The sequence below is a fragment of the Diospyros lotus genome, chromosome 12, assembly GCF_014633365.1.
Source record: "Diospyros lotus cultivar Yz01 chromosome 12, ASM1463336v1, whole genome shotgun sequence".
Classification (NCBI taxonomy): Eukaryota; Viridiplantae; Streptophyta; class Magnoliopsida; order Ericales; family Ebenaceae; genus Diospyros; species Diospyros lotus.
Window position 1 is genome coordinate 11,457,745 of NC_068349.1, and position 23,793 is coordinate 11,481,537.

Genomic DNA, 23,793 nt, shown 5'->3' on the forward strand with positions numbered 1-23,793 from the left:
TTAGATATTATGGTGAGAATGATTAAATATTAATTAATTTAGATTCCTATTAGAGATCATTGTATTGTTTGGGTATGGTGGGAATTAATGGTTAAATATGACTTAATTAATTTAATTTATATGCTTGATACTTGATTTGAGGGGGTATTGCAAGTAAAATTATAAAATATAATAAATTATGTATAAATAGCATTCCCAGTATGATATATACTAGGTTATGCGAAAACGAAAAATGTTTTTTTATACAAAACGGAAATGTAAAAATAAATATTTTTTTAAAAATTAAATATAAATAGAGTTTGAAATAAAAATAAAAAATATTTTAAAAATAAAAAAATAGTCGAAGTCGTTTCTATACAACATAGGTATGATAAAGTATAATATGAGGTACGATGGTCTAATAATTAATAAATGGAACAACTAATTTTAATAATTATGATAATTAGGGGTATTTTTGCTATTAATTTCCAGATAATAGATTAATTAGAGGTCCCTGTCCCTTTGTAATTTGGCCTTTCTCCAAAAATAGTTAATGAATTTATCCGATAAATTAATTTGCATTTCGCCCTCATCTCGATTTCGCCCTAGAAGGCTGGAAAGGAAGGGGAAAGGAATGAAGGATGGCGTAGCTGAAGAAATCATCATTCCGAAACCCTAATTTCTCCTCTGATTGCTAAAGCCAATCGGAAAAGCATGGATTTGTCATCGCTCCCAGAAGACCAGCGGCAGCAGCTTCAACATCTCCAGCAATTGTTCCAAGAACATCAACTTCAACGACAGCAGCAGCAGCAAATTCAAGAACACGCTTCGCAAGCCTACGATCCTGCCCAGGTTCAAGAATACAATCAATCCTATTATGCTTATTACCAGTACCAAGACCCGCAACAATCGCTGCAATATTCCCACAATCTGCAACAGCAACAACATGATTACGCTTATTACCATCCCGATTACGGCAATGCGTATCAGCAGCAAGCGCAACATCACCAGAATTTGCAGCCCGAAGGCCAGCCAGCGCCGCAGATGGCCGAGGCCGGCGGGGCATTAGGGCAAGGGCAAAATGGGTATTTGCCGCTGCAGCTTGGGGGGCAGAACCCGGCGTACCCGGTCCCGCCGGGACTGAATCCGGCCGCGGCTGCTGCTGTGGCGGCGCTTTCACAGCTGACGCAGTTCGCGGGGACTATGGAGGCCGCAGAGAGGGCGCTTGCAATGGTGGGATTGGGTGGGGGGGTTGGAGGGGGTCAATTTACGGCTCAAGGACCGACACATCATGGACAGGAGCTGTTTGATCTGCGGGTACACTTCGTTTGATCAGAGTTGTGCTATATGTGATTAGTTTTTGTCTGATAACTGTTTTGTGGCTTTATGCTATCATTTATAACCATCTGAGTAGGTTGATTTGCTTTCTTTTAATTTAGCATTGGTCAGTCTTGATTATTAGCTATTTACTTTTCTGTTCCTTTTATCCATGACATTTTTGCACATAACGTACAGATTTGTTACTTTTTTTTTTTTTTTTATATAGTTTGGAACTCTCAAATTATCTTGCGTAATGTGTTTGATGTATATTTTGATAATTTAATTATTGGTTTTCATATGTTCAACTGGATTCTGGATTTTTTACTGGATTCGTGAAAGTAAAAGTTTTAAGGGAGGACTACCATATAAATCTACGTTATTTTATCGTTTGTCTTAAACATTTTCAAACTTATAATATGGTTCTAACTCGTTTAACTGATAAACACCAAAAAGGAAAAAAAAATTCTAAGTGACTGCCAAGTTTCCACTAATTGACCAATGAGTGCCATGTCCAACAATTGTCAGTCAGGACTGTCCAATGAATGCCATATCCAACAATTGGTGACTGCCAAGTTTAACTGATAAACAATGAGTGCTAACTGCGAACCATTCTTAGGGGTGTCCAGTGAGTGCCATGTCCAACACAATATGACATCATTGCAGAAATGTTGGTGTGTTTGGTAGAAAAAATTAAAAGTAGAGATCTATTGCTGTCTGCACTTGCCACTTGGACAAGAGTATTTCAGTATGGGACACCTTGGAAATCTCACAACCCATCTATTTGTAACAAATAAAAGGGTTGAATATTAATAGATGTCTAGAAACAATAAATTGTATTGTCATCCATTTCATTAGATCTGGGGTACTAGTTTGTGGGGCATGAAGTGCTTATTACGTTCTTGATAGTAAGGGGAAATGCACATTACTGAGCTCAAGAAAAGGAGGGAGTGTTCTCTGTGATTAACGTACTGTGAATAACCTAGACTGGAAAAGACTTTGAGTTGGGAATGGAAGTGATGTATTTGTTCCCAAGTAGCTAATCCTTGTAACAAATGAGTTTGACCATTGGGCGTTATTCTGATGTTTAGAAGGAATTTGTTGCACTTAACAATAAAACAAAGAATTTGTTGCTCTTTCTATTAAAGATATTCGCTTCAAGTTGAGTTGATCTAAAAAACCAAGGGTAATGCTAACCAGGCAAAGGTTAGAGAGCATTAAATACACATCTTTTTTAGGCAATGTGTGTTTATTACATCTCAATTTTAGGTCTAAACATTTTTTACTAGTTGGAACTAAAAAATGCATTTACTACAATAAAACCAACCAATAGAAAATGTTTAGACCTAAAAAGGAGGTATAATAAATGGCGAGTCCAAAAAAAAAAAAAAGTCTATTTAATGCTCCTTAAAGGCAATGGTTAGCACTATCCGAAAACAAAATATATGGAATGTAAGTTTAGTAAAAGTAGAAGGGCAAAGGATATTATGGTGAGACCTGAAAATCAAGCCAACAACAACAACAACATATCTAGCCTTTATCCCACTATGTGGGGTCGGCTACATGAATTCTAGACTTCCATGTATTTTTATCTTTTGTCATATCTTCATTGAGATCCATACACTTCATATCAAACTTTAATGTCTCCCTCAAAGTCTTCTTAGGTCTACCTCTACCTCTTTTTTTGATTAATTGTTCAATTTCATCAACTCTTCTCACAAGAGCGTCTCTTAGTCTCCTTCTCACATGACCAAACCATCTTAGTCTAGTCTCTCTCATCTTCTCCTCAATTGGCACTACTCCTATCTTATTACGAATAACTTCATTTCTAATTTTATCTTTTCTTGTATGGCCGCACATCCATCTTAACATCCTCATCTCCGCTACACTCGTCTTTTGTTCATGTTGGTATTTTACTGCCCAACATTCTGAGCCGTACAACAAAACTGGTCTTATAGCTGTCCTATAGAATTTTCCTTTCAATTTTAATGGGATTTTACCATTACGTAACACCTTCGATGCATTTCTCCATTTTAGCCAACTTGCCTTAATTCTATGTGTGACATCCTCGTGAATTTCTCCATCTTTTTGAATCACTGATCCCAAATATCGAAAATGGTCTTTTCTTTGTAAGATTTGGTCTTCCAATTTTATTATAACATCCTCCACTCTTGCATTCTTACTAAATTTACATTCCATATATTATGTTTTTTTTCTGCTTAATTTAAATCCCTTAGATTCTAAATTATTTCTCCATAACTCAAGCTTAGTGTTCACTCCTTCTTTTGTTTTATCCACCAACACTATGTCGCCTGCAAATAGCATACACCATGGCACCTCTGTCTGAATATCTTTAGTGAGTTCATCCATTACTAAAGCAAATAAGTATGGACTTAGTGCAGAACCTTGATGCAATCCTATTGTAATTTTAAACGGTTCAGTATCCCCTCCGCATGTTCTGACCCTTGTCTCTACACTATGATACATGTCTTTAAGGGCTTGTATATAGGCTATTCGGACTCCTTTCTTCTCTAAAACCCTCCATAATACTTCTCTAGGGACCCTATCATAGGTCTTTTCTAGATCTATAAACACTATATGTAGGTCCTTCTGATGATCCCGATACCTTTTCATTAGGCGTCTCAGTAGATATATAGCTTTCATTGTTGACCTACCGGGCATGAAACCAAACTGATTTTTTGAGACCTCTGTTTCTTTTATGAACCTCTGCTCTATTACTCTCTCCCAGAGTTTCATGGTATGGCTCATTAACTTAATTCCTTTGTAATTTTCACAGTTTTGAACATCTCATTTGTTCTTATATATAGGGACTAAAGTACTCTTCCTCCACTCATTTGGCCTCTTTTTTGATTTAAGAATCACGTTAAATAATTTCGTTAGCCAGGAGATATCCTCTTCTCCCATGCATTTCCATGCTTCTATTGGTATATTATTCGGTCCCACTGCCTTATGATTTTTCATCTTTTTTAATACTTGCCTTATTTCATTTGGACTTATGCGTCGATAAAATGTATAGCTTGCGTTCCCTTCGGAGTTACTAAGATGTCCCAACCTAACTCTTGTGTCGCCATCATCATTGAATAATTTTGTGAAATACTCCTTCCATCTCTCCTTAATCGCTCCCTCATTCACTAATACATTTTTATTTTCATCTTTTATGCATTTCACTCGATTTAAATCCCTTGTTTTTCTTTCTCTTGCTTTAGCTAATCTATATATATCCCTTTCTCCATCTTTTGTATCAAGTCGTTTATATAGATTCTCGTATACTTTTGATCTTCCTTCACTAACAGCTTTTTTTGCTGCCTTTTTTGATTCTTTATAATTTTTTTAATTTTCTTCATTATTGCACTGATATACAGCCTTATAGCAATTTTTCTTATTTTTAATTTTCAATTGCACTTCTTCATTCCACCACCAAGACTCCTTAAGGTTAGGGGCTCTACCATTTGTCTCTCCAAGCACTACCTTTGCTGTGTTTCTCAGGGCATTAGCCATTTCTCTCCACATTTAGTTTGTCTGTCCTTCTCCATTCCATTCTCTTCTACCCCTTAATTTTTCTTTGAAGATTAGTTGTTTCTCCCCTTTTAAATCCCACCACCTGATTCTTGGATTTTGTTTTATGTGATTTTTTCTCTTCCAATTTCTTACTTGGACGTCAAGTACTAGAAGTCTATGTTGAGTAGTCAAACACTCTTCCGGTATCACCTTACAATCCCTACAACATACCCGATCCTCTTGTCTCATGAGGAAGTAATTTATTTGGGTGCTTGATGTGACATTTTTATATGTAATTAAGTGTTCGTCCCGTTTTTTGAACCTAGTATTGGTTATGATGAGCCCATATGCCATTGCAAAATCTAGAATAGACTTACCCTCATTATTAATTTTCCCGAATCCATACCCTCCATGTACCTCTCTATAGCCGTTTCTGTCTCTACCCACGTGAGCATTTAAGTCACCTCCTATAATCACTTTCTCTCCTCTTGGTATCATTTGTATGAGTCCCTCTAGGTCCTCCTAGAATTTTACTTTTATTTCTTCACCTAACCCCGCTTGTGGTGCATATGTACTAAAGATATTCATAGTCATTCTTTCTAGAATAACTTTCACCATAATAATCCTATCTCCTATTCTCTTTACATCCACTACCTCATCTACTAAGCTTTTATCCATAATGATCCCCACTCCATTTTTTGCTCGATCATTTCCTGTGTACCATATTTTATATCCATTTTCTGACAAAGTTTTTGCTTTTTTCCCTACCTATCTCATCTCTTGAAGGCACATAATATTAATCTTTCTTCTAAATATCAGTTCAAATAAAATACTTTTAAAGCGAACAAGAGGGTTTTATTGAATGGTTATAACTTATAAGATTAGCTCTATTTTATGGCATAGAATTTGAGAAATCATGCACCAACACTTGCAAAATATAATTGTAATAGGGATGAGGGTGTTAACATAAGTATGTGGCCATACAAGAAAAAAAAAAATTGAAATAAAGTTTTCCGTGATAAGGTTGGAGTTGCTCCTACCAAAGATGTGAGAGACAATTGTCATGTACCTAGGGTTTAGCCTAGGGTTTGGATTGGAATTTGGAAGAATTTGAGGGAATTAAGACCAAGAACAGAAGGATTGGAGGGAGAATTGGACATAAATGGGAGAGATAATGGACATACGTGAGGGAGAGTTGCAGATAGAACAAAGAAAGGGAGAGATTAGAGAGAAACCAGACGGAAACGGGAGGGAATTGATGAGAGGGAAAGCTAAAATTCAATTATCATTCTAAAACATCTCCTACCAACAAACTTCAATAGCTTTATATAGCTACTTTACAGAAAATAACAAACTAACAGAAAAATACAAGAAGAGGAAGATACAAGTAAAATGTAAAATAGGCTAATGACTATTTTAGCCCCTCTTGGGTCCTGATAGTCCCTCCCCCCCCCCCCCCCCCCCCCCCCCCGCGTAAAACATTTCTTGTCCCCAATAAACGCCAACCCTCCACAGCTTCCAATATGTTTTTTCCTTCTTTTCCACAGCTTGGATGGTGCAATCTTGAAAAACTTTTGTAAGCCTAACATATTGTCAATAGCTCTCTTGGACTCATCGGCTGAAACAAAACCAAAAGCAACCACTCTCTAGTTGTCGTAATTAGCAGCTAAAACCTGCCAAGTGTTGTTCACACTAATTTTCCCCATCTCCTCTCCTTCGATCTTGGCTATTTGGAGTCCAAAGGAATGTCTAACTGTGCCCGTGACTTCCTTTAATAGTTCATCACCATCTAATACAAGTAAGGATGACAGACATGCATCCATAGCTGCAATTAATGTATTCCAGACAAACTAACGGCCATTCTCTACTACAAAAATATCTACAATAACCTGCAGATGCAACGATTGAGTAATTTAGACTTATTTTGGATACCCAAACAAAAATTGTCTGAGAGCAGCAGAACTAGGAGTTGTTGCAACATTAATTCGAGTCATCACTCCATCCTTCATTACAGTAGACAAAAATCCTAATTGGTTAGTTGGAATGAGAATAAACAAAACGGCAAGAGTTTTGTTCTCCACAGCATAACTTTTAGCTCCTTTAGTTGTTTCCCTTAGATGAAATCTCGATGGAGATTTATTTGTTGAAGCCATACTCTAACATCTCCAGAGCAGTGTTTTGCTTTACTGGCACAAAGTATCATAACCTTCCTTGAAAAATTGAATTATCCAACTCATGTAGAACCTTGTTTCCAACCGTAAAGCCTGCTTCAGTTCTTTTCCGTAGTAGTCCTCCAATTACAAGTAGCTTCCATATTTCCTTATCTAACCCACTTACCTTCACAATATTGAAAGATATCTCAATTGAGGATATATCTCCAATCATACCATTTCCAATAATAGTAAGGGACTCAAATTTCTTTGCCAGTCAAGAGCTAATCTGATACTGCAAGTCTGCAACTCACCAACTAGAATTTGAACAAATAAAACAACATAAAATTCTTCCTCCCGAGTTGTTTCCTACTCGTTGTCGTACACCCAAGATTGATCTTCAACAAATTTCTCCTCAAATGGTGTCCCAGTGTCAATTTCTGCAACTGCCCTTCTTGTCTGGACATACTGATTGCATAGAAAGGGATGAGAAAGTTCCACAGGTTCCTCAATGGCAGAAACATGGCCTTCGTCACAACCTTCATTCCCAATATGATTTATAGCTGAATTATTGGATAAATCAATATCCCTATCCAAAATATCAGATGCATGAAAGCTATCTTCATAGCAATTCTCATTTCCAATCTAATTTATAGCCTGCATATCACCTGAATCATCAGCATCCTGCCCTTGTAAAATGTGGTCTACACGAATCTCCTTATCCAATCCCTCTCCATCTCTGGAATCTTGAGTTACCATTAACTGGTTCACTTCAGTTTGTTCCTCAGATTCCTATATATCAGAATCCTGCAAAAGGACTCCAACACCAACTTCCTTGCCATTGACTGATTTTTCAGCTGGAATTTCCTAACCCAATGTAGGTAATTCAACGTCTTTTTCTTTTTGTTTGCCGGAATATTCTAGAGGCTCACTTTCAACTATTTCCTTCTTCAAGAGCTCTCTGTTATCGTCATTCAATCCTAATGATTGATTGTCTGAATCAATCATCTCTTGGTCAGAACTTCTAAGATAATCATTTGAAGCATCTCCTACTAACTTATAGAAGAATTCAATGGGAATATTAAATTCATGCTCCTTAGATAGCATTATGAAAAGCTCCTGCATTTGCTTGCGTATCACATGGCCTATTTCCTCGCACATTTTGTGTATTACACTGCTTGTTTCCTTGCGCATTTGACTAAACTTATTATAAAATTTCGTTTCCCATGTCTCATGATTCTGGCTAAACTTCTCATGATTTCTGTTGTATCCAACTAAAACTATAGCATTCTTCTGTTACAATTGAGACTCAAATTGTTTCACATGTGCGCTATCAGCCATGGTAGAAATCTCACGAGCAGGACAAGTTGAAGGCCAAGGAATAGCCGCTTTGTACATCTTGAATTCAATACTCTCCGTGACCTAATCGGCTCTGGTTTGATGCAGTCTTAGAATTCACCTGAAATTGACAACAATGAACAACTTAGATTGTAAACAATCAAGGAGCAAGAGAAGTCGAAGGAATTTGCCTCTTCAACAGAATCCGTCTTTGGAATTACTTCTCCCCTGCATCCTCCTCACTAATTCACCGTTATCACCTTGTAGTGACTGTGGACCAGCTGCTAAAAAGTTTGCAGGATCTAGCCGCTCAAAAATCTCCAAAATCTGCCTCTAAACAACAATCACCGAAGATTCACAATCACTTGACTTCCCTTTTGAGTTTGCCTTCCTGAAGTGCGCATTGTAGCAGTTGAGGACCACTGCGATCGCCTTCATAAACCACACATTGTAGCAACCATCAGAAATCAATCAGCCGAGAATCAGCTTCCTGTGGTTCAATCGGCTCTATTTCGATATGTTTCTTTTATCTTCAAGTCAATTCAGAATTCACGCCAATAACTGTTGGAAATTAATAGCTGAGGAACAATTGCTCTGATACCAAATTGTCATGTGTCTAAAGTTTAGCCTAGGGTTTGGATTGGAATTCGAAAGAATCCGAGGGAATTAAGACCAAGACCAGAAGGAATCGAGGGAGAATTGGATAGAAATGGGGGAGATAATAGACAAAAATGAGGGAGAGTTGCAAACAGAACAGTGAAAAGGAGAGATTAGAGAGAAACCAGAGGGAAACGGGAGGGAATTGATGAGAGGGAAAGCTGAAATTCAATTGTCATTCTAAAACATCTCCTACCAACAGACTTTAGTAGCTTTATATAGCTACTCTACAAAAAATAACAAATTAACAAAAAATACAACAAGAGGAGAATACATGTAAAATAGGCTAATTACTATTTTAGCCCTAGTAAACCCTTGGGCCCTGACAACAATTAAGATAATTTGGTCATGTAAAAAGAAGACCGATAAATGTTCTTATGAAAAAAGTAGATGGAATGGAAGAAATTGGTAGCAATAGAGATAAGGCAAGACCATGAAAAAATTGGTAAGAACTTCTTAGGGTTTGTTTGGAATGAATGAATCTCAAAGTTTGGAATTTTTTTGCAATGTATTCTATATAGAATTCATTTACAAATGAATTTATTATGTTTGGAATGACAACTTAAAATGTGGAATTCAATTGAATTTCACATTCAATTGAATTTCACAAACTTATGTTTGGAATGAATCTGAAATTGAAGTTTCATTTGCTCATGCTTGTTGGAAAACTCGAAGGAAGATTTAAAGTTGAAGAGAGGAACTGGAGAATGGGTGAAGATTATCAAGAAGCTGTTGCGGTTCAAGATAGATAATTCTTGAGTTTAAAAATTGTATTTTAAGTTGTAGATTTTGTTGTACAAGTTCGAATTTATTTCCTAAGTTTTAGGAGATAATTCTCCTAGTTTGTAGGGAGTAGATAGCTTATATCTTCTCCTAAATTATAGGAGAAAGATTAGAAACTAGGTTGTATATATATATATATATTCCCACACGTCTATAGAATTTTAATTCAAGTTTCAGTTATTGAAAAGCTTGTACCAGAGTCTGCTCTTCGATCCTAAAGCAGTCTCTATTCGGTTTTTCCGTTCTTGCCCTACTTCACCAATGGCTGATACCCAACTTAATCCTACCCTAACCGAGGCTTCAGCCACAAGCTCTCCAAGAAATCCTCCTCCCAATTCTGCACCAAATCTTTCCAGCAACCCAATTGATCACCTTCCCATACAGATTACTCACCATAAGTTGAATGAGAGTAACTTTAGGGAATGGTATCAGTCGGTAATGTTGTTGATCAAGGGAAAAGGCAAAGCTGGTTACTTAACCGACTCTATACCTCTTCCACCAAGCACATCATCCAATTATGGGACTTGGGAAGCAAAGAACTCAACCATAATGGCTTGGCTGATCAATTTGATGGAACCTAGAATAAGTAGGACTTACCTATTCTACAAAATCGCAAAGGAAATCTGGGATTTAATTGACTACATGTACTTAGATTCGGAGAACTCATCCTAGTGTTTTTAGATCAGATCTGCAATCAGGACCACACAACAAGGTAATTTAAATTGTTGGGTTTTTGCATGGAAAATTATTTCTAGAAGATGAAGAATAGAACCTATTAGAATGAAGATAAAGTGCGAATGGATTTTTTCTAAGTTAGATTTGTTAACTTAGATGTTATATTATGAGGGATATTTTAGTCTTTGTATAGGCTAAATAGTTAACTTTGTAATTATCGCCCCTATTGTTTATAAATAGGAGGCGAGGGGGCTGAAAGTCGGACATAACAATTATTCCAATTGTTTTCTCTGTATGCAAGTGAGATTGCCGAGAAAGAGAAAGGTTTAGAGGGAAAGTTTGTCTTTGTATTCTCTTGTGTGAGGGCAGTGAACTTGTGTGAGAGAGAAAAAAGTGTTTTTATAATCTTGTTCAAGCGGTTTCTAGTGGATTTGGCTCTTGGGATCAAGGCTGGATGTAGGATTGCATATTGTAATCTGAACCAGGATAAATCAGCGCCTATTGTTTGGTTTGATTACTCTTTTACTTTAATTTTATTGTTGTTTTTCATTTCCAGTTTTATATAATCTGTTGTGGGTTGATTTTCGGGTGAGTAGTGGAGAGATTGGCAAACTAGAGTGTTGAATTGGGTTTCTAAGAGCTCCTAATCTTAACATAAATGTTACTGATTACTTCAATTTCTTGGTTGAACTTTGGCATGAGATGGATCTATACTACACCATTAATTGGGAATGCCCGACGGATAGTACAAAGTATAGTAAGATGATTGAGAAGGATCGTGTGTTTGATTTTCTATATGGTCTTGACCATTATTTGGATGAAGTTAGAGACAGAATCTTGGGTACAAAGCTTCTGCCTTCACTCTGAGAAGTCTTTGCTGAGGTGTGGAGGGAGGAAAGCCGAAGAAAGGTAATGCTAAATCAGCAAGGTGAGTCCCCTTTAAATCACTAGAATTCTGTTTCAACAAGTTTTAAACAAGAAAAGAGTCAACCAAGGAATATAGAACAAGAGAAGCAGTGGTGTGACCACTCTAAAAGGCCATATCATACCAAAGAAACGTGTTGAAAAATTCATGGAAAACCAGCTAACTAGAAGCCTAGAGGAAAGGAGATTGGAAGGATTGCCTACATAGCTGATGCACCTAAGGAAGCAGGAAATAATACCAACCTTAACTTGTTAGAGGAGCAGATTTAGACCTTATTTAAGCTGCTAAACCAAGGTACATCCTCCTCAAGTCCTCCTACGATAGGTACTTCTGTACAAGGTAATCTCCACTATTCTCTAAATTCTAGCAAATTCTCTAAGAATATTTGAATAGTGGATACGGGTGCATCCGACCATATGGCCTACTCAGCCCTTTCCATGATAGAATACACTCCTTGCTGCAATCCTATAGATATTTCAATGGCTAATGGTACTACTTCTCCAGCCAAAGGACATGGAATAGTTTATATTTATGGTTTAAAACTTAAATCAATCCTATATGTACCTAGTTTAAGATGCAATTTACTGTCAGTCCATAAGATTACCCAAGATATGAATTGCTATGTGACCTTCTTTCCATCATATTGCTTATTTTAGGACCAAGCATCAGGGAGGATGATTGGCAGTTCTAAAGCTAAGGATGGGCTTTATTACATGACAGAGGATAGGGTTATTTCTTCCACAAATAAGGCCGGTTTGACTGCCACAACCGATGCCAAGGTTTTATTGTGGCATAATCGGTTAGGGGTCACCCAAGTTTTCCTTATCTCAAGTTCTTGTATCCACATTTTTTCATTAATAAAAATCAAACTTACTCATGTGAGCAATGTACCATTGCCAAACAAACTTGGTCTCCTTATTCAATTCAACCCTATATGCCATCCAAACCATTCCACTTAATTCATAGTGATATTTGGAGACCATCTAAAACCCCTAATATTTCTAGTTCTAAATGGTTTATAACCTTTATTGATAATCATTTTAGGGCTTGTTAGGTATACCTTGTGAGGAAAAAATCTGAAGCTTGTAACATTTTCAAGAAATTTCACAAACTCATATTGAATATGTTTCAAACTTCCATCCAAATTCTTCGTATTGATAATGGTCGGAAATATTTCTCCAATGACCTTTTCAATTATCTATCCGAACATGGCATCCTACTTCAAAGCTCTTGTCCATACACACCACAACAAAACGGTGTGGCGGAAAGGAAAAAACGCCATCTCCTAGAAGTGACTCAAGCAATGATGTTCACCACCTATGTCCGACATTTCTATGGGGGGGGGAAGCAGTCCTTATAGCTGCATATTTGATTAATAGACTCCCCTCAAAAACCCTAAAGTTTTAGACTCCTCTTGCTGTCATTTGTTCTATCTACCCAACTACTAGCCTCTTGCACTCTCTTCCAAAAATTTTTGGCTACACTGTGTATGTGCACAACAATAATCTCAACCATACCAAATTGGATCCCAAGGCTCTCCCATGCATCTTTATTGGGTACTGTTCCACCCAAAAAGGATATAAATGCTATAACCCTCTCAAACGACATATCTTGGTCTCCACTGATGTAACATTCTATGAAAAGCACCCATTTTATGCCTCTCCAATTCCAGTTCCTGAGCTTCCACCTTTCCCAAAGTCTTCTCCTTCTTTCTTTCCTCCTCTTGATTCCCCTCTACCCTTATGCTCTCAAAGGGGAGCATCTCCTGCCTCATCGCCTACTAATTCTAATAGTAAAATGGCAGATCATCTAACTTCACAACCAATTTCTCGTAATTCTTCCTCACAGCTAGATGTTGCAGTTGAAACTCATGTCCCTATTCCATATTCAACAGCTAGAAATCCTCTATAGGTGTATTCTAGATGCCCTAAGGGCCATCCTAAGGCTCAGCAAAACCAATCATCACTTTCAAATGCTGGTCTATCAGAAAACAACATTGAAAGTGAGCTTACCAGCAGTGATAATTTGGATTGGGTTGTGTTGATTGCTCTAAGGAAAGGGATAACATCATGTGTCAAGTATCCTATGTCTAACTACTTATGCTAAATTATCCCCTCCGTACAAAGGATTTGTTACAAGTATTGACAGCATTGTAGTTCCAAGGAATATTCAAGAGGCTATGAACGACCCCAAGTGGAAAGCTGCAGCTATGGAGGAGCTGAGTGCCTTGGTGAAAAATAATACTTGGAGATCATTAAACTACCTTCAAACAAAAGGGTAGTTGGTTGTAGACTTGTAGGTGGGTTTTCACAGTGAAGCATAATGTCGATGGAAGTTTTGAGAGACACGAGGCAAGATTGGTTACACAAGGGTTTACACAAACATATGGGATTGACTATGAGGAGATTTTTGCTCCTGTGGCCAAACTTAACTCAATTCGGGTATTACTTTCCCTTGCTATTATTCTTGATTGGCCTCTACAGCAATTTGATTTTAAAAGTGCTTTTTTGAATGGTGAGTTGGATGATGAGATATATATGAGAATTTTCCTAGGATTTGAACAAGAAATTGGCAGTGCAAATGTGTGCAAATTGAAGAAATTCCTATATGGATTAAAGCAATCCCCAAGGACTTGGTTCAAGAAATTTAGCATGACCCTCAATCGCTTGGGATATAAGCAAGGACAAGCTGACCATACCCTGTTTATAAAATCCACAGAAAAAAAAAAAAAAAAGGCCATACTAATTGTTTATGTTGATGATATTATTGTGACAGGAGATGACTTATAGGAAATTGAAAACTTGAAGAGGCAATTGAGGACTGAATTTGAAGTAAAGGACCTAGGAGTCATGAGATACTTCCTAGGAATAGAAGTGGCTAGGAGTAAAGAAGGAATTTTCATCTCTCAAAGGAAGTACACACTCAATTTGCTAAAAGAGACTGGAATGTTAGCATGCAGACCAGCTAGTATTCCCATAGAAAAGGGCTGAAATGTTGAAAAAAAGGAGGACACTCCTGTAGAAAAAGAAAGGTACCAAAGATTGGTTGGTAGATTAATTTATTTATCACTTACAAGGTCGAACATAGCCTATGCAGTAAGTAAAGTAAGTCAATACATGCATTCCCAAACACATGAATGCAATGTTTCATGTTCTAAGATAGCTCAAGGGGACACCTGGGAAGGGGCTGATGTTCTAGAAAACTGATGAAAGAAGAATTGAATGTTTTATGGATGCTGATTGGGCTGGTTCTCGTGAAGACAGCAGGTCAACCTCAGGTTATTGCACCAAGTTGTGGGGTAATGTGGTTACTTGGAGAAGCAAAAAGCAATTTGTGGTGGCTCGCAGCAGTGCTGAGGCTGAATTCCGTGCCATTGCTCAAGGGATATGTGAAGTAATTTGATTGGAAATGATGATGGAAGACTTGGGAATACCTTTATCTCAACTAACAAAGGTATATAGTGATAGCAAATTTGCTATTAGCATTGTGAAGAATCTGGTTCAACATGACCGGATGAAATATGTAAGAATTGATGGAAGTTTTATAAAGAGAGAAATTGAAGGAGGAGGAATCAACTTATCCTACATTCCTACCACTGATCAAGTAGCTAGTGTCTTCACAAAAGTTGTTGCAAGACCAAGGTTTGAGTTATTAATTGGCAAGTTGGGAATGACTTGTATCTATTCTCCAGTTTGAGGGGAAGTGTTGGAAAACTTGAAGGAAGATTTAAAGTTGAAAAGAGGAATCGGAGAATGGGTGAAGATTATCAAGAAGCTGTTGCGGTTCAAGATAGATAATTCTTGAGTTTAAAAATTGTATTTTAAGTTGTAGATTTTGTTGTATAAGTTCAAATTTATTTCCTAAGTTTTAGGAGATAATTCTCCTATTTTCTAGGGAGTAGATAGCTTATATCTTCTCCTAAATTATAGGAGAAAGATTAGAAGCTAAGTTGTATATATATATATATTCCCATGCATCGATAGAATTTTAATTCAAGCTTTCAGTTATTCAAAAGCTTGTTTCAATACTTCCTAAAATAACCTTGTTAAAGTAGAGGAAAAAAACAACTCTTATAAAAAAAAAGAGACAAAGAACATATATCCAGTTTTTTTATATCTATTAACACATATACAAATTTAATACATGTCTATTAAATTTTAAAATTAATTCTGGAATTAGGAATTGACTAAATATATTATATTTAATAATTTAAATAAAACTAAATAAAAATAAAATAAAGAGTTGGAGCAAAATTATACCCAAAAAGATTTGATTTATAATCCTTGATAGTGACTTTAGAGTGGTGAGGATCGGCGTCGATGACGATGATGGAGATGAAGGTTGGTGGTGGGGGGAGAGAAGGGCAATATTTTTGTCCACAAACACATTTTATCCAAAAGTCGTGGAATTCATTTCTATTTCCACCTATTTTGATGAAATTTGGTTTAGTGTAGTTGAATTCCATAACATTTTTCATTCCATGCGTAAAAAATTAGAATTGGAAATGAATTCCACAAAAATTTATGGAATTCTTTCATTCCAAGCAGGGGTTAGGCAGGCATGGATTATGATAATGGGCTTATTGAAGATATGGTTACATATGGAGATGATTGGGGAGCTAAAATCCATGTATTCGTCCTTCACACTAGGAATAAGGCTTGGTGTGTTGTTCTTGTTGGACGAGATTAAGGAATTCAAAGTTTAAAAAGGGGGATAAGGTGGTTGGATAAGATGAAGATTTAAAAGGAAGTTTGGTAGATGGATAAAGCTCCAAGAATCAAGAAAGGAATTCAAGTTTTGAAGTTTAAATCCAAAAGATAACAGAGAGCCTGATTTGAATGTTAGTTACAGTTTTTTAAGTTTGAATTTACTCCTACTTTTTAGGGGATAAAGTAGTTTGAATTTACTCCTATTTTCTAGGGGATAAAGTGGCATGTAACTTGTATAAATAGCTTCTCTCGGATTCAATAAATCTTTAAGTAAGTTTTCAAGAATTTTAAGCTTATTTCGTGGTATCAAGGCCTTGCTCCAGTCACAAACAACATTGAAGTCTAGGCTGTTTACAAAATCATGGTTGAAGCTCAAACAAACCCAACCTTAACCAAAGCATCAGCCACAAGTTCCCCTAGCTCTCCATCACCAAATTTCTCTACAAATCCCATTAATAACCATCTTCTATAGATTACTTGACATAAGTTGAATGGGGGTAATTTTAGAGAATGGTTTCAATTGGTGTTGCTTGTAATCAAAGGAAAATGACACTGTCAAACAGGGGGAAGGAGAGAAGAAAGCAGACGAAAGGTAATGCTTCACCAACAAAATGACCCTATCCTAAACCATCAGAATTCTTCTCTTGCCACTGTCAAACAGGGGGAAACTTTGTCAAAGAATCAAGGGAAGGAAAAGCAGTTGTAAAAGGCCTTACCATACAAAAGAGACATGCTGGAAGATTCATGGCAAACCAGCTAATTGGAAGCCACGAAACAAGAGGGAAACCACAAGATCAACCTATGTTGTTGAGGTCTCTACTGAAACCGGGAATAGCTCAAATCTAAACTTATCAAAAGAGCAGATCCAAGCCCTGTACAGGCTGCTAAATCAAGGTACAAATCCCTCAAGTTCTCCTAATCCTCAGCCAACAGCTTCCATAGCCTTACAAGGTAATTCTCATTACTTCTAATTTCAAGAAAGCTTCCTAAGAATGTGTGGATAGTGGATAGTGGATATTGGAGCAGAACTTGACCATATGTCAAGTTCTGCTAATTCAATTACTGAAAAGACACCTTGCTAACTTCTATTGATATTTCTATGGCTGATGGCACAACCTCTTTTGCCTTGGAGTTTGGAACAGTGTGTGTTTCAAAACTAAAATTGAAATTTGTCCTACATGTGTTGGGATTACAGTGCAATTTACTATCAATCAGTAGAATCACAAAATATATGAATTACAGTGTAATTTTTTTCCAATCCTATTGTCTATTTTAGGACCAAGATTCGGGGATAATGATTGGTAGTGCTAAGGCTAGGGATGGCCTTTACTATATGGCAGAGAATGGTCCAAATCCTTCAACAAATAAGTTTGTCCTAAATGTAACAACTAATGCCAATACTTCATTATGGTATAAACATTTAGGATACCCTAGTTTTTCCTACCTTAAATCCTTGTATCCTCACATTTTCATCAATGAAGAACAATTTTTTTCATGTGAGCAGACTCTTGCAAAGTAGCCTCGTTCTCATCATCGTATTCAGTCCTATAAACCATCTAAACCATTTCATTTGATCCATAGTGATATTTGGGGTTCTTCTAAGCATTTCAATATCTTTAGTTCTAGATGATTCATAACATTCATTGATGATCATACTAGAACTTGCTGGGTTTATCTTATGAAGGAAAAATCAAAGGCCAACAACATTTTCAAAAGGTTTCACAAATTCATTTTGAATGTGTTTCAAACTTCTATTCATATCCTTCGAACTGATAATGGCCAAAAGTATTTCTCTCATGATTTTACTAACTACTTGTCTGAACATAGTATTTTTTATCAAAGCTCATGTCCATACAGACCTCAACAAAATAGTGTGGCTGAAAAAAAAAATACACCTGCTAGAAGTGGCTCGAGTTATGATGTTTACTACCAATGTTCCTCATTCCTGTCGGGGGAAAGCTCTTCTCACAGCTGCTTATTTAATCAATCGACTTCCCTCTAAAACCCTGCACTTTAGAACTCCTCTCAATACCCCTTGTGATCTATATCCAAATGCTCATCTTCTATCTTCAATTGCTCCTAAGGTGTTTGGGTGTACTATGTACCTTCACAACACTAATCTCTCTCAAACCAAATTAGAACCCAAAGCACTTGAAGTGTATCTTTGTTAGGTACTCTCTTTCCCAAAAAGGATACAAGTGTTGTTGTCCTTCCACCCGAAAATTATTTGTGTCCTCTAATGCCACATTCTTTGAGGACCGTCCGTTCTATCCTCCAACCTCTTCTCTAGAGGAGACTAATAGTCCAAAGTGTGATCCTCTCATTTTTCTTCCTACACTGCCAGTATGTTCTCAAGGGGGAGCATCCGCAGCATCAACTCCTGACAACATACTGACGAATCCTATCTCCTCTGATTCCCTTGATCCTCATGCTCCTCCTCATGCCCTTAATTCTTCTCCTTCCTCTCCTATTACCTCTAAGCCTGAGATTACAGTCCCTACCACTCATCCTCCTCCAAATCCATCAGTTGATAGCCCTCTACTAGTCTATTCCAGACAACCTAAAGGTCATCAAGAATCTCAACACAGGCAACCATCACTTCTAGATGTTGGTCCATCTGAGGGTAGCACTGTTGACAACACTAACAGCACTACTACAAGGGTGGATGATTTGAATTGGGTTGTTCCTATAGCACTACAAGAAGGGGTAAGATCATGTGTCAAGTACCCTATTTCTAATCATTTGACCTGTACAAAATTGTCTCCTCAGTTCAGGGGGTTCGTTGCAAGAATTGATAGCATTGAAATCCCCAAAAATATTCAATGTGCTATGAAGAATCATAAGTGTAAGGCTGTTGTTATGGAAGAAATGCATGCCTAGGTTGGAAATAATACTTGGGATATTGTGAAACTGCCTTCAAACAAGAAGGTAATTGGATGTAAGTGGGTATTTATAGTGAAACATTATGCAGATGAGAGTGTTGAGAGATACAAGGCTCGTTTGGTGGCCAAGGGTTTACACAAATCTATGGGATTGACTATGAAGAGATTTTTGCTCCCGTGGCTAAGCTTAATTCTATCCGGGTATTACTCTATTGCTGTTAATTTAGAATGGCCTTTATTTCAATTTGATATTAAAAATGTCTTTCTTAATGGTGATTTGGATGAGGAAATATATATGAAGATTCCCCCAAGGTTTGAACATGAAGTTGACAGTGGAAAAGTCTGGAAACTTAAGAGGTCTCTATATGGGTTAAAGCAGTCACCAAGGGCTTGGTTCAAGAAATTCAGCATGACCTTAAACTGGTTAAGGTTTAAATAAGGACAAGTAGACCATATTTTGTTTATAAAACACACAGAAAATAGAAGGAAAATTATACTAATTGTCTATGTTGATGATATTATTGTGACATGGGATGATATATAAGAAATTGAAAACTTGAAGAAGCAATTGAGGGCTAAATTTGAAGTCAAAGACCTAGGAACAATGAGATATTTCCTAGGAATGGAGGTGGCTCGGAGCAAAGGTCTATTCCTCTCACCAAAAAAATGTATAATTGATCTATTGAAAGACACAGGAATGATGGCATGTAGACCTGTTGGAACCGCCTTAGACAAAGGTTGGAAGTCTGGAGAAAACAATGATGATACCCCAGAAGAAAAGGAAAAATACCAAAGGTTGGTTGGGAGGTGAATCTATTTATCACTTACAAGGCTAGACATAGCCTATGCAGTAAGTGTAATTTGTTAATACATGTATTCTCCTACTCAAAAGCATATGAATGTTGTTTTTCATGTTCTAAGATATCTCAAAAGGACACCTAAAAAGGGATTATTATTTCAGAAAATTGAGGAGAGGGGAATTGAAGGCTTTGTTGATGCAGATTGGGCAAGTTCTATCAAGAACAGCCGGTCAACTTTCGATTATTGTACCAAGCTATGGGAAAATGTGGTTACATGGAGGAGCAAGAAGCAATCAGTGGTTGCTTGCAGCAATGCTGAAGCCGAATTCTGAGCTATAGCTCAAGGAATTTGTGAAGTGATTTGGTTAGAGAGGCTGATGGAAGACTTGCAGATACCTTTATCACAACAAACAAAGGTATATAGTGATAGTAAATCAGCAATTAGCATTGTAAAGAATCTGGTTCAGCATGATCGCATGAAACATGTGAGAATAGATCGAAATTTTATAAAAAAAGAGATTGAGGAAGGAGGAATTAATCTATCCTATATTCCCACAAGCAGTCAAGTAGCTGATGTATTTACAAAAGCCATGGCAAGACCAGGTTTCGAAGCATTAATTGGCAAGCGGGGAATGACATGTATTTATTTCTCAGCTTCAGGGAGAGTGTTGGGTGAGATTAAGGAATTCAATGTTTAAAAAGGTGGATAAGGTACTTGGATAAGATGAAGATTTAAAAGGAAGTTTGGTAGATGGATAAAGCTCCAAGAATCAAGGAAGGAATTCAAGTTTTGAAGTTTAAATCCAGAAGATAAGAGATAGCCTAATTTGAACGTTGGTTACAGTTTTTTAAGTTTGAATTTACTCCTATTTTTTAGGGGATAAAGTAGTTTGAATTTACTCCTATTTTCTAGGGGATAAAGTGGCTTGTAACTTGTATAAATAGCTTCTCTCGGATTCAATAAATCTTCAAGTAAGCTTTCAAGAATTTTAAGCTTATTTCAGTTCTTTTACTTTTTGTCCAAAGGATATTTACCTGTGACAAATGAGTTGAGCATTGAGCAATTAGTCTGATCTGTAGAAGGAATTTGTTGCACTTCATGTTCAAAATATATTTATAACTGATACTATTTGGAGTTATCATGGTAAGTCATCTACATCCTAAGGATTGTGGAGAGAATATCTCCTGCAACCAAGGCTAGAGAACCTGTAGCTATAACTCATGCTTCAAATTTGCAGGGTCAATTCTTATCAATTTTTATTTGATTCACTATTTTCCTGTTGATCAGCAGCAACCTAATGACAGAGGAGTGGTCTCTTTAAATATTCGTGATCCAGCATTTTTGTTAGTGAAGCTGTAAAATTCATCTCATGTACGTAGATATGTGTATTATCTGGTTCTTTGTTTAGTCAATTTCTGATCTGATATCTGGCTTTTCTTCCTAACAAATTGTACATCTATCTTTACTCCAAGTATTATATTTATGAAATGCTTTGAGATTATCTTGCAGGTTGGTCCATCTTTGCATAGGGGTGGTGGTAGAAGGGGTGGCAGGCCATTCAGGGGCAATGGCCTGGGGAATTTTGGCAATCGCCCACCTAGGTCAGTTGGCACTGGACCACCGTTCCGTGGAAGAGGACGTGGTCAGGTAAGGGTCATGCCAGGGCAGTTTCCACCAAATAATGTGTCATCATCTTCACAGCCAAAACCTCATTCTCCTCAAGTGCAGGCAAGTTTGGGTGAAGAAGAGGCAGAACCTACAGGTAATGATCAGGTGGAACCTAAAGCAACTCAGATATCTGCACCAAAACAGGGGAACAAAGCTTCTAACAGACAACCTTCACAAGCTGCACATTGTGATCTGTGTAGAGTTGATTGCACCAGCCTGGAAATCCTTGAGCAGCACAAGAATGGAAAGCGACATAAAAAGAACATGCAAAAACTTGAGAAGCTGCAAAGAGCTGGCAAATCTGTCTCTGAAACACATCACGAGCCAAATAATATTGCCGAATCCAATCTTTTACTTTTGCATACTCAGGATGTTGAAGACAAGCAGCAAACCTTGCCAGAAAATTTGACCACTGAATCTGCCAACGGTGAAAACAAACTGGAAACTGAACAACAAAATGATAGAGCAGAACAGCCTGAAAATCCTGTAGCAGAGCAATCTGATGTGCTAGGAAGGAAGCCTTGGCCAAATAGTTTTAACGACCAGAGACGTGGAATGAAGCGCAAGATGAGAGGTGGTCGTGGTGGGAAGCGCATGAAAACTGTTGATGCACCAAGACGGGTAGCAGAGCCGCCTAAACCCAAAGTGGTGATACCTTTAATTTGTGACTTGTGTAATGTCAAGTGCGACACACAGGAGGTTTTTGACCGCCATCTCTCTGGAAAAAAGCACATTTCTAAGCTTAAAAAATATGAAGATCACCAAGCCATGTATGATCGTGTGGGGCTTCAGGCTCTTTACCCTCCTAATCCTCTTACCCAGACATTACTCCTACCTCAGGGACCTCAGCAAGTTTTATATGGTTCTCAGGGCGCATATCCTCCTCGGTCCAACATACCTCCCCAATCTCACCACAAAGCACTTTCAGCGGCAAGTATTAGTTCCGGATTTCAACAAAATCCCAACCATCAAGCATTAGGGGCTGGTACTGGTTTTGATGGCCAGACAAATGTACCTGAATTTCAGCAGCAAGCTGCTTTAGTTTTAACAGAAACCAAGCAAAATCATGTGGCTGCACAGAGATAGCAGTTGCTTTAGTTTTAAATAAATTTTGGTTCTTGGTTCCTGGAAGGTCTTTTAGGTCCAGTTATATTGCTGAAATCATATTTTCTCTCTTTATTTGCTGAGCTGGCATGTCAATCCATATGGGACAACTTTGCTGATAGAACTTCTTTCGGATTCTGGAATAGCATGCCTGAACTGATACAACCATAGTACACGCAATTGTTTGCTTATTTTTGGTTCTTCTAGAGTTGTGGCGGCTTATTGAAGTCATGATTTGAGTTCATGGAAAGCGTTCCATTGATCTGATGGTTAAGATGACACGCTTCTTTGTAGATCCTGGAAATTACAGCAATGAAACTTCTAGAGGAGTTGTACCTAAAAATGTGTAGTTTTCATTTTTTATTTGCACAAAAAAGACCTGTCTGGTTATATTCCTCTAGAAAGGCAGTGATATTCTCCGTTGTTGGACCTTTGAACGTGGTTCAACTTGTTCTTTTTCAGCATTATAATGCCCCCTTTTACTGGTAATTGCTAAAAGATGTGAAATTTTCTTTTACATTTGGAATCTCAGTGCTGTATTGCAACTACAAAACCTCTCTCTGGTTGCGTTCGTAGCTTTGTATCCTGGCTCTGGCAGCATTCAATTCCTTCAGTACTTTATACATTAATGTTGCAATCCAATTATGGAGAAAGAGAGAGAGAGAGAGAGAGAGAGAGAGAGAGAGAGAGAGAGAGATGGTTTAAATATATAGGCAAAATGGTTAATGTAGGCAATCTATTAACAGGAAGGGAAGGGAGTAACATTTATGAAAATACATGGGTGTTAGGTGCAATATTAGACAAATCTGAAAGATAATTTATAAAATTTACTCTTCTATATTTAATTTTTAATAAATGTGACTCTAATTTTATTATGTCTCATCTTAATTCATTATGAAGTTTCTTAAAGCAAACAAATTTATTACTTGGGTAGCTCCCACTAAAGCAAACAACAATCATTTTCTTCACATTCCCGTAGTTAGTTGGTGCTCTGGTTTTCATTCTTCTTTGTTAGATTAGTCATTTTTCTTGGAAGATATCTTTTATATTTTGCAAAAATAATAATGATAAGTTACTTTCTTATTGAGGTTAGACAAAATTTAAGGGATTTTGCGCTGAGATAAGCATCAATGCTTCAAATGGAACTCGTCTTTTAGATGTATCTGCATCTTCCATGGCGGCAAGCAAAGAGATGGAAACAATCTCAAAGTCATAAACAACGGAGGAGACTCCTTATTAAAGGAGCTGAAGAAAGAGGTCTAACAGATGATTGAACTGCAAACGAA

At 37.2% G+C, this 23,793-nt stretch overlaps 1 protein-coding gene across 2 annotated transcripts; it reads left to right on the forward strand.

The window, feature by feature from the left end:
• The first annotated feature begins 538 nt into the window (after window positions 1–538).
• Window positions 539–22,593, forward strand: LOC127814241 (mediator of RNA polymerase II transcription subunit 15-like). Of its 2 annotated transcripts, XM_052355615.1 has the most exons (3): window positions 539–1,296; window positions 21,245–21,382; window positions 21,464–22,593. In XM_052355615.1, the coding sequence occupies exons 1-3, from the start codon at window positions 694–696 to the stop codon at window positions 22,487–22,489; spliced, it is 1,767 nt and encodes a 588-aa protein (XP_052211575.1). In that variant the 5' UTR covers window positions 539–693; the 3' UTR covers window positions 22,490–22,593. The 2 variants fall into 2 exon arrangements, with proteins under 2 accessions (XP_052211575.1, XP_052211574.1); XM_052355614.1 differs by having other exon boundaries at window positions 540–1,296; window positions 21,245–22,593.
• The last annotated feature ends 1,200 nt before the right edge of the window (window positions 22,594–23,793 follow it).